Below are 18,148 nucleotides of genomic sequence, written 5' to 3' on the forward strand. Positions count from 1 at the left end.
TGCCTACTTTGGAATTTAAGTCACAATTTACCAATTTTCTTTATATTTTAGGAATAAGGTAACTACACACACACTGCTGGAATTTAGTCTCAGCAGGCATTACTTCTTTAAACTGGAATAGCTTACTTTTGCTCGCACACTGTCCACCAGTATGTCAGAATCACAGCTGAGCTTTTTAGAACACAGCCTGAAGTTATTGTCCCCTTTTCTGGGTGGACTAATCTTGGCATTGGGGAAACACGAAGAGCTGGGGGAGTATCCAAAGTGTCTCACGAACTCCATGAAGTCAAGGGTATTGTCCTGATTTGTAATTAAAGTTTCCCACAGCTTGCGGATTTCACCTCGAGTTATTTCAGGTCGGATGTCAAACCTTGCATCAAAACATTGAAAGAGACAAATGTAAAGACACTAGCAACAATACTATGATAACTAGTTAGAGAAAAAGCAGAAAGTTATTCTGTGTACTGGCCAAATCTCAAAAGTGCTTACTCAGCAAACTTCCAGTGCGGTCACTGACACTATTGGGAGTTTTGCTGAGGAAGGACTTCAGCTCTACACCAAGAGATGATAGAATGGTAAAATGATGGAATATTGTTATTGCTTGCTGGAAAAAACCCTCTTGGCATAGGTGCTGGAACTAGGGGTACAGGGGGTGCTGTAGCACCCCCTGCTTTGAAGTGGTTTCCATTATATACGGGGTTTACGGTTTGGTTCAATGGCTCTCAGCACCCCCACTATACACATTGTTCCAGCATCCCTGCCTCTGGGCCAGGTCTTCAGCTGGTGGAAATGAGTGTAACTTCATGGAAGTCACCATCAGCCAAGGATCTAGCCTCAAGTCTTCCCAGAAGCCTCAGAAGCCAGTCTTCTTACCGCTTCAAGAGAAGGTACATAGTCTCCTGAGTGAGGCGCCGAGAGTTCATTTCATCTAAATCTTCAAACTCTTTCTCTATTGCTTGGTAGCGTTTATTTAGCAAGCTTTTAATAATCTTGAACAGCTTGGGGGGAAAAAGGAGATAGGTGTGAAGGTTTATAAACAGAGAGACTTTATTTGTAATTATCCTAACACAAATGTCTCCTGGAGTTTTTCTTTCAAACAAGGAGCTCTCTAGTAATTGGTGACTACAGTCTCACAACAGCATGATTTCACTACTCCCTCTAGAGTTCATAGGCATTATGTTATTAGACAGGATGCAGCCTCAGGACTTTTCCACTGAGCATGGAAACCCAAGTACAATTAAGAGTTACATGGATTTTAAAGCTATTCAACTGGCAAATATCTTAACAGCTACACAAATACCCACTCCAACTGCTTAGCAGCTAGAGCAGGCTGCTGTTGAATAGGAAATCTTGGTTTAAGCTGGACTGTGCATTCTATACTCTTATGTACTTGTTACTTTAGTAATTGTCCCATATCTCCAGTTTTGTTTCTAATTTTCACATATAATAACTTTATGATATCACTTGGAGAGCTCTAGGTAAATTATGCCTACAGCTTTCCAGCACTAATTATTTTCTCTCTCACCAGGGCTGGCTCCAGACCCCAGCGCGCGCTTGGGGCAGCATTTTGCCGGCAGGGCGGCAGGCGGCTCCGGCGGACCTTCCGCAGTCATGCCTCCGGGAGGTCCACCGGAGCCGCGGGACCAGCGGACCTCCCGCAGGCATGACTGCAGAAGGTCCGCCGGAGCCGCCTGCCGCCCTCCCAGCGCACCCTCCGCAGGCACGTCTGCAAGAGGTCCCCCGGAGCCGCGGGACTGGCAGCGCGCCCCCTGTGGCATGCCGCCGTGCTTGGGGCGGCCAAATTCCTAGAGCCGCCCCTGTCTCTCACTCCCTCATTCATTCTATCAAATTAAAGTGACACAGGTCTCAGTCCAGCAAACATTTACATTAGAATTTATTTCCTTCATTTTATTTATGGACTAGTCCCCTCAACTTCAGTTTGTGTTATTTTTCTCTGTATTTTGGCTGGCCATGAGTTCCCATACAGATGACTTGTGCCAGGAGCAACAGTATTACAAACCTTGATCTTGCGAACACTTACCCCAGTGGTTTTCAACCTTTTTTTCATTTGCGGACCATTAAAACATTTCAAATGGACATACGGACCCCTTTGGAAATCTTAGACATAGTCTGCAGACGCCCAGAGGTTCGTGGACCACAGGTTGAAAACTACTGACTAACACACATACTTAACTTTATGCACATGAGTTGCTTAATTTTATTCATGAGAATATTGAAAAGTGTTTGAGGATCAGGGGGTTAGCAGGATGCACTGTAGCTGTATCTTGATCAGAGAGTCTGTGGTAAAATGTGGACCACAACCTCCTACTTTTCTCCCTACCCCACAACACCATTTCAATGTGAAGAGGAGGTTCTGTAGAATGTCTGCTTTTATTATTATTTATATAGTACCATAGGTGCATATGGCATTTTACAGACAAATAAAATGGGGCCTACATTTTGCTCTCATTTGCATGGCTATAAATCCAGGCGTACACCACTGATTCCAGTGAAATTACTCCAGGAAATTTTATCTCTGCATCTCGAGCACATTTTGGCCCATTAGAAATGGCAGCTCTGTGTAGGCACATATGCATTCCTGTGTGGGTAACTGAATCTATTGTCACCACCATAAAGACAGGATGGAAGAAACTCGCCCGCAATGCCCAGTCTGCAGTGAAACTAGGGAGGACCTATGGACAAAACACTGGGTTTCATAAACCCAGTGAGGAAGCTAGACTATGCCTCTGAAGTTGGGACAACTAGGACAGAATACAGTTCATCGGCTTCTTGCAGAATTTTGATCAAGAAGGGGTCAGATCAGGATTGGTTAATTGTTAATTGGTTAATTATTGGCTCCTTGAGGGCCCTTCCAGCCCTACGTTTCTCTGATTCTATAAGGTGCTCTCCAGAGGGGGAAAAAAAAAAGTAGGGTTACAATAACGGGCTGTGTGTGTGTTACCTGTACCTGCCTTGGAGTTCTTCCATAGGTGTATTTCACCTTCTGGTTAGGGATATTTTCTTTCTGTTTCTGCCCATCTTTGTCTTCGTTAGGATCACACACAGAATTTGTTACAGATTTCTCGTCAAAGAGACTAGGCAACCCTTTGCTGAAAGAGAAGACAGTTCATTTAGCCTGCCTCTTGCCCTATCATCCACTAGAGTCTTACAAGAAAGTTAACCCTAGTGCCCTGCCTGTCCCCTTGTCAGTGTGTCAAAATCCAGGAAAATGTCCAACGAGGGGGAGCCAGCACAACTATTTCACAGTGCTACCCGCCTGTATGGCTTCATGCTATGTTGTTCTTAAAGGGGTAAATAAAAGCATTGCATTGCTGTATATTTCACTGTATGGTCTTCGTGGATAATACAGTTGGCCAAATGCCGCCCTGATTTACACCATGCATAAGCCTGGGAGAGTGCCTGCTACCCCTGCAGGGCACACACTAGGGCAAAGTCCACATTCAGTGAACCTGGAAGGGGTAACTTGTGCTTTATACTTTCCAGGAGGTGTTGTGCATTTAGCCTTACGCAGCCACTGCTCTTAGCCAAGCACAAGGACTGCATGTGGGTTTGGCCCCTGTACTGGGATCAATGGGGCTGGGCACAATCTAACCCAGACTAGGTGCATTTTCAAAGTGAGGTGCAGGGTTTTAGCCATGCAAATCCCCTTGGCTTTAACAGGAGTTGCGTGACTAAAACTCAGATACAAAAAGCTTTCAGAAAAATAAATCCCAAAGTGAAAAATGCTGAGAGTCGAGACAGAACCTCCACCAGTGACTGGCAACCCGTCCTGACTTTCTAACTGTGCAGTGTCATCTTCACAGAGTGCATTTCTCAAAATGTGTGTCATTTACCACATAGCAGGCTGTAAAATAGATTTTAAAAACATCAAGATTCTCAAGACAGTTTAGAACACAGAGATATAGGCAACCTACGTGGTGGGCACAGCTACACCAGCAGGGTTAAAGGGGAGACAGACAGTCCAAATTCATCCAAGACCTGAAAATCTTAACATACGTAAACCCTACATGCATTAGATAAAGAGGCCAGAAAGAAAGGTGCCCTCTAATGAGTTTTTTTTGCGCTTGGGTGAGCGAAAGGGCTGCTTCAGGAGGCTAATAACTGAAAACCTTCCAGGCTTTTGTCCGGAGAAATGGCAGGCACTTTCCATCCCTTTGAAAAAAAGAAGGCCTTTCGGAGTCTTCACGAGAGATGTGGATTTTAGGGGCGACCTTAGGTCATACAGAACTAATCAAGCGAAAACAATAAGAAAATTAGCCTGACAGTCAGCAAGTATCTGAGGACTTTATCAAAAAGAATTAGGAATGGACAAATTCACTGGGAGCAAAGGATCAAATCTGCAAGGTGGCATTGTGTGGTGGGATTAAATTATTTATTCATTGTTAATTTATTTATGTATGTATGTGCAAATGACCTAGCTGCTGCAGGTGCTGAGGAGTTTCTGAAAAGGCCCAGTTTTAGAGCCAAGGCTAGAATATTGGTCCATTTAACTCATTCTTTTCCTTAAGACGATCAAACAGTGACTTTTATCTAGGAGATAGAGGAGGAAAAACCATATGTGTACTTGGAATGATGCGGCGTCTGAGCAGCACTAAGTACCCAAGTATTTCAGTCTCATTCAAGAACGCTGGGGGAGGCTCCATGCAGTTTAATGTCCAGCAAATTAGCAAATGAATGCTTATGTCAATATGTGAAAAATCCCTAGTTGATTTAAACTGATAAAAAGCCTCTTCGGAAATAGCAGAAAATGCAGGCTTTTTCTTTTTCAAAAGAGAGAAACAGTACTTAATAAGTTTTACTGAAACTTACAATAGTTGCAGGAAACAACAGTTGTTTACATGGATGCTTATATATGCATGAAATATTTCTAGTGCTGCCATTAGAAGAAATGTAAGAAGCCTTTGCCAGCTGCTCTTCAGATAATATGTTTACTATTCGGAAGGAAAAAGCTACAATCTGTGAAAGCTACAGAGCCAGCTCAGATGCCATCCTTGCTACCCCTCTCTTAAAGGCACAGGAGGTCTAAAAAGACTTGAAGCAGATCAGTCTTTATATTCCACCCTGCCTCCTGTAAGATGAAACCTGAAGATGTAATAGATAGGAATCTTATTTTTCTCCAAGTTTAGACAAGTAATAATAAAGGGTGAAAATTGTCATCTCATGTTGCTGTTGACCCAGAAGAGCAAAGTCACAGTGGGGATTCTGTGTAGGACATGACCCTGCGGAAAAAAGGAACACAAGAACTCAGCATGGGGGTTGAAGGCAAGAAGTTACACATATTGAAAACGATAGCATCACATCAGTTAATGCCCTGTGATGGGAAGTCCTGCTGGTTTTGTGTCCTTCTGTAGAGAAATATTTGGAGTTTGAATGTATCTGGTAAGTAAATCTCTTAATTAAATCCCCCAAGAGTTGAAGGTACTAATAAGAGATGGCTCATCACAGCAAATGTCAATAGCTGGTGTCAGAACTGCACTGCCCAACGAGAACTGAAATCTCACCTGAATTTAAGCAGAGATGCAGCTTTATAAAGAGCACTGAGAAATACAACACATTTGCCTGCTTCTCTCAAAATATTTCCCATGTTTTGGTCATTTTCAGAGCTTTCACTCTCATCTCAAAATAAATGTCTCTACATCAAACTAAGAGGAATAGATGGTAATGAGGCCACTAAACAGTGTGATATTTTCCCATACTATTAAATATTAAATTTAAGGCTCATGGACAAAATTCCCAGAACTCACCTGAAAACCTTGGGCACCCAAGAGCCCTGCTTATCACTAAAATATTAACTCAACATTTTATATGAGGGATTGAATTAAATCAATAAAAATGCCAATAGTCCTATTGCTATTTGTCTTCTGAAACCCTTGAAATCTATCAAGGAGTCTTCTGAGATATGACACTATTATATACGCTGTCAGAGTACCGTGCACTAAATGGTGCATTGCAGAACCTGTTGAGCTTGAGCCAGATTTTCTGTAATATGCTTTGATGTGATATTGTGTATAGCAGGATAACTGCTTCTCATTCATCAAACGTATTCTGTTAGAGCCAAATCCTAGCCCTCATTTAACAGCCTTTTGTTACCAAAACTTCCACACATTCAACATACAGACTACAGGATTTAGCCATTAATGAACATTAACAACACTCTGCATTGCATCCTAGGAAACTGCCTTGATGTTACAACACAAAATCCTACTGAACTCAATGGGACTTTGGGGGCCAACTTTTCAAACATGGGTGCCTGTGTCGCACCTCCAAAAAAAGGGCTACACCTACTGCATGTGCAAAAATTCACATTTCTGCATGGAAAATGGCTGCTGCATGAGCCACAGATGCGTGTGAGTGTTTATGTGTATAACTTTGGCCTCCACGAGAGTTGTAATCATTATTACAGGTCACTAATAATAGGTAAAGTTTATTAACCAGCATTATGAAACGGAGCTATAATACCTACACAGTAGACATTTTTCAAAGGGCAAACAAACCCTGCCATGCAGTTATTTAGAAGGGTCTATTATATAAAAAGGATTCTCAAGTTCAACCCCAAGCTGCCCTATAGGCTTTAATTCAAACTGCTAGCAAGTTAAACACCAAGTTGCTGAGTCTTAACCGCTATTTTAACCCAAGTCAGCTAATACAGGTAGCTAACCCATGTTAAGAGCACATCTCTTTTCTGCAATTTAGACATACCCTAAATTTGCAAAGCTCTGCATAAAATTGGATTAATCACAGAAACAAAGTCAGATTCTTACAGCGCAGAAGCCTTATCTAGCAAAAGTCAATTTTGAAATCTAACCTCATTTTCTGCTTCTACATGTCATTTATCTGCCAGTAGTAAATATGAACACATGGTGAGCTGAGATATTAACTCTGTCAACATCATTAGCATGTTTTGGCTAATGGGTGGTGCAATGAAATTATGGGCTTGAATTCTCAACATAGGACAAGAAGGAGATGGGGTTCAAAGGCAGATTTATGCCATCTTTGCAGCTCCCCAATACTGGAGTCAGCCCCTGGAACAGTATGGAACAAAGGAGTCCCCAGACTTCAGTAGAGTTTTGCCCATTTACACTAGCAAACAGTTTGGCCTAAACAGTTCAATAGATGCTTTTCCAGCAACTGCAGATACCAAAGGCCCAGTTATAAAGAGATTTTGTAAAATAGTGCTCATGTTCCAGAAACATGCTGATGTCAATGAAGTTGGAAATTCTGGGGTGTAAATTTACCAAAGCCGTCCCCCCACCTTTAGCTACTCTTGGCAGGTGTAAACACCAGCACCTATTCACACACACTCAGGAGGCTAACATCTGCCCAGTACAAGCTTTAGGATTTCACCCACATAACCCACTAGTTTCAGTGCATTCTGCTGGTGACATTCTAATGCATGTGTGGGCTGGTCTTCACTACTAGGAAGATCGATGCTGCTGCAATCAATGCAGCGGGTGCCGATTTAGCGGGTCTTCTAGTGAAGACTCGCTAAATCAACATCAGAGCACTCTCCGGTGGACCCTGGTACTACAGCTCCCCTAGAAGAGTAAGGGAAGTCAACCGGAAAGCGTCTCCCATCGAGACAGCATAGTAAGACATTGTGGTAAGATGACTAAGCTACATCGACTCTAGCTAAGTTATTCACATAGCTGGAGTAGCGTAACTTAGCTCGACTTATCCTAGTGTCTTCATTGCGCTGCGTCGATGGGGGACACTCTCCCGTCGACTTCCCTTACTTTTCTCGGGGAGCTGGAATATGGGGGTCAACTGGAGAGCACTCTGCCATTGATTTTGCGGGCCTTCACTAGACCCACTAAATTGACACCCGTTGCATTGATTGCAGCAGCGTCAATCTCCCCAGTAGTGAAGACAAGCTCTAAGATTGGGCTCAAAATAGGTGCCCTGTATGGTTCATTACTATTAAACTCCGAATATCCTAGAACTTAATTTTTTGTTTAAATTCTTAATGATCTGTTTCTAGGGCAAGCAGTGTTGCCCTGGGGATAGGACACTGCCTTCGATTCAGGAGACCTGGACTTGAGCCACTGACTTCTGGGTGACCTTTTCTCTGCTTCAGCTTTCACATCTGTGAATGGGGATAATGATATTTACCTCCTTTGTAAAACAATTTGAGATCTATTGATGATAAATGCTAGATAAAAGCTAAGTATTTATTTATAATTATTATTTTACATTTTCTATAGGAACAGCATTTGGAAATATAGTGATTGGTTTAATTCTGGCCTCACAGTGCTTGAAACCAGCCAGAACTCCACAGCCCAGGCCGTCAAAATTTAACAACACTGTACTTTTCTATAACATGAAAGGGAAAAGACAGTACCAAAGGATCTGATCCTGGATTTGATATTAACTCACAACGAAGTAGAACCAGAAGTCATGGGATATTTGGCAATGTTGTACTTGAAGTGAAATTAATCAATCATTGGCTGGTGAATTAATAAAGTCTACACCTTAACTTGTGGCCACTTGTTCCTTGTGATGTATGAGTTAGGCTGAGTGCTGCAAAAACACTTACACACATGCTTAACTGTGCACGTGAATATCATATTGACTTCAATGGTACTATTCACAAATGTAAAGTTAAAGCACAGGCTTAAGTGTCTGCAGAATTGGGCCCTTAATCTGTTGAAATCAGAAGACTGTAATAACTAGGTCACAAATATCCTGCTTCTGAGTTCTGATGGTATTGGAAGAAGACTCAGTTTGCTTATACAGTTTAAGTTAACTGAATTTAGGATAGGAAGAAAGTATGAGAACCTACTACTTAACCTAAGACACTACCATTTTGTAAGACAAACATTAACATAAGGAAAATAAAAGGAGGGTAAATGGGCAAAAAGTACTAGCTGCAAGAAGACTGACAGGCATTTCAAAAGGACACAATACTAAGAGCCCAAAGCATAATGAGCTCCCAAGGAAAAATATGGGAAACAAAAGGTAGCAAGGAACTGAAACAGAAAACAGAATTATACAGGAAATGAAAAAAAGGTGATGTTGAAGTAAATAAATCATAGCATACAAGTGGTAAAATAATCGAGATAAACAAGCCTAGGCAATTATATTATCTTCAAGGAGTTAAAACAAAATAAGGTTCCTCCAAATAAATCCAGAGAAAAAGATAAGTAAGGAAAGAATCAGGAGTGCTATTTAGTAAGAAAGAAGAACAAACAATAAAAATCACTAAAATAGTTTAGATACTAACTCCTGTTACTCAGTTTTCAACAAAAAGGCTAAAGGTAAAGGGGACACAATGCAAAGGACCGTGGGTGAGGTTCAAGAACACAGGGTTGTTACCAAAGAGATGATGGAAGAATACCTCACAAAACTAAAGAGTTATTCCACATACCAATAAGTAAATAACCAAAACTACCCTCCTACATTTGGAGAATGTTCAGATTGCAAGATTAGGCACTCAAAGAGCCAGGTAGTGACAACGTTCAGATTGCATGTACAAAACTAGCTAATACCTTCATTTTAATTTAAGTTTTTAATTTAACAATTAGATACCTATTTTTAAAATAATACATTATACATTTTTCTACAACCGTAGCTACATAGGTATTACTCAGTGGAATATGAATATTCCGTAACGGTGATCAAAAAGGACACAGCAGTCTCAACTAGCAGTAATTGTCATCTTGATAGAATGTCTTCTGGTGCAAACATAAGAACATAGCATCTTGTGACCACATATGAGTTTTCAAACACTACATCTATCATACACCTTTAGATACGGGGCAGGGGGTTGATATATTTAACATTTTCATGGTCAGAATAGTCCAATATATCTTTTTTGACTTTGATATTTTGGGCCACACTTCAGATGCTTTGTGCCACTCTGCCAGCAGAAAGTGGCGCTGAACTGACCCCTCCCCCTCCTAACTGCTGGGGTCTGGGTGTGTGACAGAGTGCCAGGAGTGAGTCGGTGAGCCTGCCCTCTGATCACTTCAATGCTGATTAGGGCCCCAGGAGAAGCTGATTGGGGGTAATTATCTTATCAGGCTGGTGGGCTGGGTGGGGGTAAAACTAACCCCATTAGCCCAGGGCTGATAAAAGAGGCACAGGAAGGAAGGAAGGAAATAGGTGCAATCTGAACTGTCACTACCTGGCTCTTTGAGTGCTTAATCATACAAGCTGAACATTCTCCAAATGTAGGAGGGTTGTTTTGGTTATTTACCTGGGGTTCAGGTCTGGGCCTGTCTCTACTAATAAGGGGGCTAGCTGAGCCTTGTCATACAGAGGCTTCAGAGTAGGGAGACTCTGTTCCCCTTCTGAGAAGGCTTAAAGCTCAGCAGCAAATATTGTAAACAGGGGACAGCTTGGGGGACTGTGGTGTATTGGTGGAGGGAAATTTAAATAAACTTTCACTGAGGGTACAGCAGGTGGTGTCTGGGAGGTTCCGGGAAGGAAGAAGATGGGGGCGGAGTCCCGACCCTGTTACAGGGTGTAGATGGGAAAAGAGGATTTGGACAGTTTGTGCAGTGTAAGGACCCATACAGAGGAGCATAAGGGGCACCTTTGCACCACCCCCCTTCAGCTGTGCCAAGTACTCCTCAAGTTGCATCTGAGGATCTACCTCTCTGGAAGATAACATACATACCTTAGAAGAAATATAATAACTTAGTCAGTAGCCATGTACTCTATGTTTTGTTTTTAATCCAGAAACACAGCCTTCTTTAGGTTCATTTTAGGGAAAGAAGCAGTGAGTCAGAAAGCTAAGACACATGCACAGTACAGGCTTCCTTTGAAGGACTTTCCTAGCCTTTTTTAAGGAAAGACAGGAAAAAGAAATTCCATAATCAGGAACCATTGGGCTGGACAACACCAGAACCTAAAAACCTGAAAAGGGCTGCAGGAGGAAGATTATTCTACAAGGAATCTATTAACCCCTGAAGTCAATGTGTGTTTGTTTAAAGAATACTCTACCACAGTCTAAAAGGCACATCAAGGAAATAATTTTTGGAAGGAAGGGCTTATTTGCAGACATTTAACAAAGAGTAATAAGCTAAAAGTAAAATATGAAAATGTTCACACTATTCAATAGGAAAATTTGCTTATCACAGTGTATGCATTAGAATAGACTAGGGTGTAAATGGAGATAACTGACTGTCTCATTGGCTAATGAGATATTGTTGCTGAAGGTACTCAAGCCAGATTACATGAGACAGTGTGGGAATGTGCAATTAAATGTCCTGCACAATTCAGAAAGTCACACTACATGACCCAAGAGGCCTTTTTCTAGCCCTATCGTCTGTGATTTTATGATCTCTGGAAGTCATTTTTACATAATACAAGAAGCTAGAGATCACACAGATGGATCTTAGTCACTTTCTCAGACACAAAAAACTAGAGCGAGATAAAACATAGCAGAAATCAGGTATCACATGCATTCTAGTGATACAGAATGTTCTTTTCTTGTCTATGAAATACTGAAAGCCTTGCTAGTGATTCAACACCAAGTTAACAAAACAGTATGAAATGAATATAAATAAATGAAAACATGTTTATTAAAAAGATCTAAACTATCCTCTGATGTTTTGAAACCAGAAAGTGAAAGTGATTAATGTTCCAAGACGAGTGGAATTAAAAAAAATTAACAGCGTCATTGGTGAAAATTAAATTTGATTTTAAAAATAATTGTCCAGTTGTAATAATCTAAGCATTATCAGTACCAAGCTAATTAATTGATTTTTAATAACTAGGGACAACTCCTCTTCCAAGTTACAAGCGTACCACTGTCAGTGGCTTTGATGGGAGTTGTCCCCATGTAACTGAGAGCAGTTTTCGGCCGATAATATTTATATTTGTCATGTATTAACAGCTAAAGGAGTTAGTCACTGGCCTGATGATACTGAAGGAGTTAAGGCACAGGAAGGCTAGAGGGGGGCATTGTCTTTCTGTGCAGCCTCACTGCTGTGCCATACTTGTCTTTATTCTTGTTTTCTTCAAAAAAAGCCAGAAAACACAATAATGTTAACAATGGCCCTTTAATTTTTTTGCACCAATTCATAAGCACCCTTTATTTGCTGATGCTGGTTAACAGGATATGGATAGGCTCACCATGCTCTTAGATAGGGGTTAGTGACCAGGCAAATTTCTATACCATGAGAGGGGATTTTTCTTTACCTGGATTATCCAGACTTGCTTTAGACTCTGGTTGGGTTGGCTTATGTTGAGGTGGCTGAGAATTAAGGGAAGTAGATTGTGATTTGTAGGATTATTAGTAGAGAAAGGCCCAGACCTGAACCATGGGTAAATTATTAACACTCCAAAACTTTGGGTAAACTCAAATCCAAAATCCTATTTTGATAATGGGCCTAGATTAAAGCCAGAACATTTCAGAACATTGGGGTTGTTTGGCTCCAGACCAGAACGTAGTGGCTCAGGTTTATTTCTAGTTTCAGATAATAGAAGGGCAGAGGAAAGCTGTTTGGGGATGATACACTGGAGAACAGGAGATTCTGTTGTGTTTCTATTTCTATATCAATATCAGACTTGCCTGACACATTTCACCAACCATTCCTAGCATACTCAGACACTAGCACCCAATGGCTCAGGAAAGCTAGCAGTGCAGGGCAATTTAGACAGCAGAATACTTGTGTAAGACTTGCATGAGTAGAGGTTATTTTGTAAAATAAGTTTTATTATAGGATGGAAGAGGGAAGTCACTGTTTTTATGTCCTGATCTTCATTTTCAACCTGGTCTCACATTAGTCCTTAGTACATGGCAATAGGCACATGGGACCAGGTTCTCAGATATGCCTGAGCCACACTACGCACACCTGAGGAAAGGGGTTAGGAGCTGCTATTTGTTCCCTCTGATCCTCAGGGCAGCCAGGGCCAAAACCAGCCTCTGGCACAAGTTATAGCAGGTTTAGGGCTGATCTAATTTTCGCTAGCTGAAACAGGGTCATTCCACCAGCCCACCAGACTCATTGGAGCCCCACTCCATCTGGTCATGACCCCTTCAACTCCCAGTTATCTCCCTACTCTGGGGGAGAGAGGTTTGGGGGAGGGGTAGGTGGCATAGAGCCAGTGATGCCAGCTTACTCCGCCTAAAAAATCTCCTGTGCAAAGGGAATATCCAGCTGCCCTTCCAGGGCAGCTTTCCAGCTGTTTTGCACTGCAAAATCTGGCCCATTATTTTTAACGTATGTGTCTTAGTTAAGATGAAGAGTTTTCAGTTAAATAAAAGATGGAAATTAAAAGTTAACAGCTGAGTGCCCCGGACGGCTGGTGAGGACTCTTGTTTAAAGTTATCCTTAGACACATGACAGCAGGAATCTAAACACTTGGTAATGTCAATGTCAAAAGATTTGGCAGAGGAGAAGGCTGCTGTTCCAACTGCAGTACTTTTAATAGATCACCTTACTTAGAAACAGATCTGGCTGAACTGCATACAATTTCTTTTACTGTTGAACGGACCATTGGCCCTCTCACAGAAAAGGTCCTTACAATGCTATTGTACTTCTCCAGAAACTCATCTCACAGATTAAGAACAGGTTGGAAAAGCTGTGCTGCTTCTGTTTGAATTTAAAAAAAAAAGAGAAGAATTTCAAAAAAGACTTAAATAAAACTATTCTTACCAAGCTGTGACATCCATTTCCACTTTGTAAGGGAAGTATCAGTATGTTATTCATGTCTGAAAGAGCTTCATGCTTGTCAGCCTCCATAGCTATGTGGATCCATTTATAACTCTGGCCAGGGTTTATTCTACAACTGGGAGTGTTGATGATTCATAGATGAATTATAAAAATGTAGTACTAAGATAACAGACCTGATTCTACCTTGCCAAACCACAACATTTACTAAAGGTCAAGTCAAACCACAATGTTTTAGTCATCTGGCTGTAGAGGAGATATTGCGCCGCCTGCAGCGAAATGCCCAGAACTTCAGTCTTTCACAATATTTCTTCAAATTTACAAACTACAATGTCTTGTAACTTCAACATCATTGCTTCTCCTATTAAAACTATGCCTCTTTTCCTCTGGGGCATTAACCAGCAGAATTTGATTTCATGGATTGAGATATTTTTGTCTAGACAGAACTCTAGCCATACCTCCCTTTGCTTCTGCTTTCATTCAGGCAAAAATAAGTGAATCTGAAATCGCTAACTTGGTCAAATCATCAGCAAAAAACTGCTCCTTGTGTGTTCTGGTGCACCTTAAATAACTTTTACAGGGTCACTGCATAAAATTTCCTTACTCTGCAAAAAGAAGTTCATTGCACAGTACAAATAAAATGGAAAAACTGCCATTCAAATTCTTGCTTAAAACATACTGTCAGTTTTTGCTTGGGGGGGAGAGAGGGGGAAAAGAGAGAGGACAAGGAGTAGGATTTGTAATTTATTTACCCAAAAAATCTCTGCTCAAATGCATCATCTGGTTTTCTGTAAGGGCCTTACTTTTCTATCTAGTTTTACAGCTGGTGTGACTGAGGTCAAGTGATATGTCACTCTGTCAGATCACACAGCGAGTCAGGGGCTCTTCCCGGATTAGAACTATTCCACATGGCCTTCTGAAAAGATTTCTAAGAAATGTCAGAGCTGACTGTCTGCTGTTTAAAGCATATGTTTAAAAGTCTTAGACATCTCAGTCAAAGGTATTGTAAATATAGGAACAAAGCTGGTAAATGCTTGACAGTGAAATTTTAATAATGGTGAACCAGACTCCAGTGCTAAAATAATTAAATGGATCAACACCAGCAATCCCATGGAATTAAGAGTTCTATTTTGGACCTATTTCCAGGCCAGGAAAGGAAGTTTTGAAGGCATCAGTTGTTACTGAAATGGTCAAGGAAGCTATTAGTTCAGTGTAGCTTTGGCAAGGCCCGAGAGCCAAATGGCTGTGAAATGTACTTAAAATTGAAGTGCTCTTACCTGTTGGGATCCCTGCCTGCAAGCTTACTTTGAATCCCTCTAATACAACAGAGGGGTGATGACTGAAATGGCCATTTTATTCTGCACTGTACAGGAAAAAAGGCCTCATCTTCTTATTTCTCTATTAACATCAAAATACTAGAACCTCCCTGGCAGAAACTGCATATGTACACAAACCAGTTGTCCCAGACCAGGGGTAGGCAACCTATAGTACGTGTGCTGAAGGCGGCATGTGAGCTGATTTTCAGTGGCACTCACACTGCCTGGGTCCTGGCCACCGGTCCAGGGGGCTCTGTATTTTAATTTAATTTTAAATGAAGCTTCTTAAACATTTTGAAAACCTTATTTACTTTACATACAGCAATAGTTTAGTTATATATTATAGACTTATAGAAAGAGACCTTCTAAAAACGTTAACATGTATTACCGGCACGCAAAACCTTAAATTACAGTGAATAAATGAAGACTCGGCACACTTCTGAAAGGTTGCCAACCCCTGTCCCAGACCAAACCCTCTTTATAAGTGAAGTCCAAAGTTAGCACACCCCTTTATATTCTCAGCTGTTTAGAAAGGGAGAAATGCCCCAGCTGTTTAAAAAGAACCTAGCAAAAGGCCATGTATCACTCCAGTCCCACATAAGTCCTATTTAAAGAGTTTTAGTGGGATTTAGGTAGTGTATGGACCTACTGTTATGCTACACACAGGAATGAATTTGACCCAAAAAGAAAAAGCTCTTAGCTTAATTCTGTCACTCATCACAAAAACTTGCCAGACTAAGACAAAGTTGTATGTGATTTTTAAGTCTTCCACATTGTGGGCCCAATCCTGAGCAAAGGGCCTCTGCTCTCATTTAACTTGTCTCTCTTTTGCCTTCTTCCATTCCACTCTTTATGCATGGAATGGCTTTCCTGAACTAATCTCTAAAGTCACTCCCATGTCCTACTTCATATCCCTTTGCTGTGATGCCCCGTTTGCTGCTGTATTGTATATACAGCACATAGAGTGTGTGTGTGTACTGTATATGCTGCATATGTACACACACACACAATATAGCTGCAAAGGGGGCCATCAGACCAAGGGGAGATATATCTATCTAGTGAGAGAGAGAGAGAGAGATTTTGGAAATATCCAGTTTTATGCATAGCTACCTTATCTAACAACAAATTGTTATTGCTGTTACCCTTGTCCTCCATCCCCTTTTCCTTACTATTCTTACACTCACTTGTTACATCATCTTAAATTGGATTTTAAGCTCTGGGTCAGGGCCTGTGTTTTACCAGGAGTTTGTGCAGTACCTAGCACAATGGGGCACAACTCTGGATGCTACCATAATACAAACATTTAATAATAAACAGAACCTCTCAGAATCAGGTGCTTAATCTGGAGGAAGGAAAGAATGAAAATGTAAACCTATTTTGGTGTGCTGTGCTTACCTCACAATAAAGAAGGTCATGAACAAAAGAATCTTCAGGCATGTTACTGGGCCACTTGATCTATATCAGGGGTGGCCAACCTGAGCCTGAGAAGGAGCCAGAATTTACCAATGTACATTTCCAAAGAGCCACAGTAATACATCAGCAGCCCCCGCATCAGCATCTCCCCTCTGCTCCCAGAGCCTCCCCCTCCTTCCCAATTAGTTGTTTCGTGGCATGCAGGAGGCCCGGGGGGGGGCGAGGGCATGGCAGGCTCAGGGGAGGGGGCAGGAAGGGGTGGAGTTGGGGCAGTGCCTGTGGCAGACCCAGGGGTTGAACAGTGAGCACCCACCGGCACATTGGAAAGTTGGCGCCTGTAGGTCCAGCCCCAGAGTTGGTGCCTATACAAGAAGCCACATAGTAACTTCTGAAGAGCTGCATGTGGCTCCGAAGCCATAGGTTGGTCACCCTTGATCTGTATTTACTGAAAACACTGTATGCTGAAGACTTCCAAAGACTGAATCCAGAGTTGAGGCATGAACTATTTTATATGCACTTGCTCTATCAATCAGAGTCAATGCCTAGTGGAATTTTCATCCACTGAAAGCCTGACCTCTTAAATATGGAGATTGATGGGTCCCTCTCTTAGGTAGGAACCTCTCCAATTATTTATATAACACTGCTTCATTAATGGAGCAGTGACAATGAAAAGGATGCTAAATCCTGTCACATTTCAAAAACAAAAAGGAATGTTAAAATATTAAGAATGTCCTACAATGAACGGTATTTACTATTCCTGTAGGGTATTTCAAGGAGTTGTATCTAGATCTTTGGATGCTCTGCCCACTTGTAAGCTGGTACATCTGAATATATACGGTCCTTTTGTACTTGGCCAAATGCTCACCTCCCCTGTGCCAGGAGAAAGGACATAAAGATGAGCAGGTGGAGTCAGAAAGGACCCGAAAGCAGTGGAAAGGGATGATCTATGCCCCATGAAGCCTCTGTCTGTATGAATTCGGTGAGCTTGTGCTGGATGTTAGGTTGGAAGGGGAGGCTGAGCCAGGAAATGCTAGTCTGTGAATCTTACTCCCCTTCAAACTGAGCATAAATATTACCAGCAAAGCTTGTGGAAGATAATACTCCTCACAGCATTAAGCACTGAACCATGCCTTCCATACTCACTATTTTAGATAGGGTTACAGCACAGACACCAGAAGGGAGCCATTGGTGACATGGCTCCTGAATGATCACAATGTTGCCAGATCACAGAAGGGATCAAGAAGCATAATGAGGAGAGGCCACAGGACTGGAGCTCGCTTTCCCCATGGATCCTTTGGCTGTGAAGAATTTGCCCCTTTTTGATTTCAAAGCCTTCTCCCATGATCCAGAGGTGTATGATTTACCCCATCTATGGTGTTAGATTAAACCATGAGCTATATGGTATGCTAGGGGAGAGTCTACTTCAAATTGTATGATTATTGTAATATGCAGTGACCTTTTAAATTACAGAGTCAAAACCATGTCAATAGTCTTTCCATATGTAGTAATTCATTAAGCAGGACTTCTTGGAAGAGAATAACCGGAACCTACACAATTATGGCTTCCTGTAATTACCATATAAAGACCATTCTATATGACAGAAATAATCTTCTATGCCCTTTGGGCCAGATTTCTGCCACTCTTGCTCACATTGAATTGTACTTTACTGCACAAATAGCCCCACTGAAATCAAAGATGGCAGAATCAGGCTCAAGAAATGTATACCCTGGCAATAGATATCCCACTACACAGTGTTCATCTTGTAATTCAATGACCAAC

At 41.5% G+C, this 18,148-nt stretch overlaps 1 protein-coding gene across 17 annotated transcripts in view; it reads right to left on the reverse strand.

Annotated features, from left to right (window-relative positions):
- Positions 1 to 18,148, reverse strand: part of LOC120406995 (EF-hand calcium-binding domain-containing protein 6-like) — a 109,864-nt gene that overhangs the window by 15,202 nt on the left and 76,514 nt on the right. For 15 of the 17 annotated variants that reach the window (XM_039542262.1, XM_039542259.1, XM_039542274.1 and 12 more), the window contains 3 exons: positions 2,963 to 3,110; positions 874 to 998; positions 127 to 370 (listed from right to left, as the gene is read on the reverse strand). In XM_039542262.1, coding sequence (XP_039398196.1) covers positions 127 to 370; positions 874 to 998; positions 2,963 to 3,110 — 517 coding nt within the window. The remainder of the gene's footprint in view (positions 1 to 126; positions 371 to 873; positions 999 to 2,962; positions 3,111 to 18,148) is intronic. The other 2 variants (XM_039542260.1, XM_039542261.1) reach the window with 2 other exon arrangements.

The sequence above is a fragment of the Mauremys reevesii genome, linkage group 5 (assembly GCF_016161935.1).
Source record: "Mauremys reevesii isolate NIE-2019 linkage group 5, ASM1616193v1, whole genome shotgun sequence".
Taxonomy (NCBI): domain Eukaryota; kingdom Metazoa; phylum Chordata; order Testudines; family Geoemydidae; genus Mauremys; species Mauremys reevesii.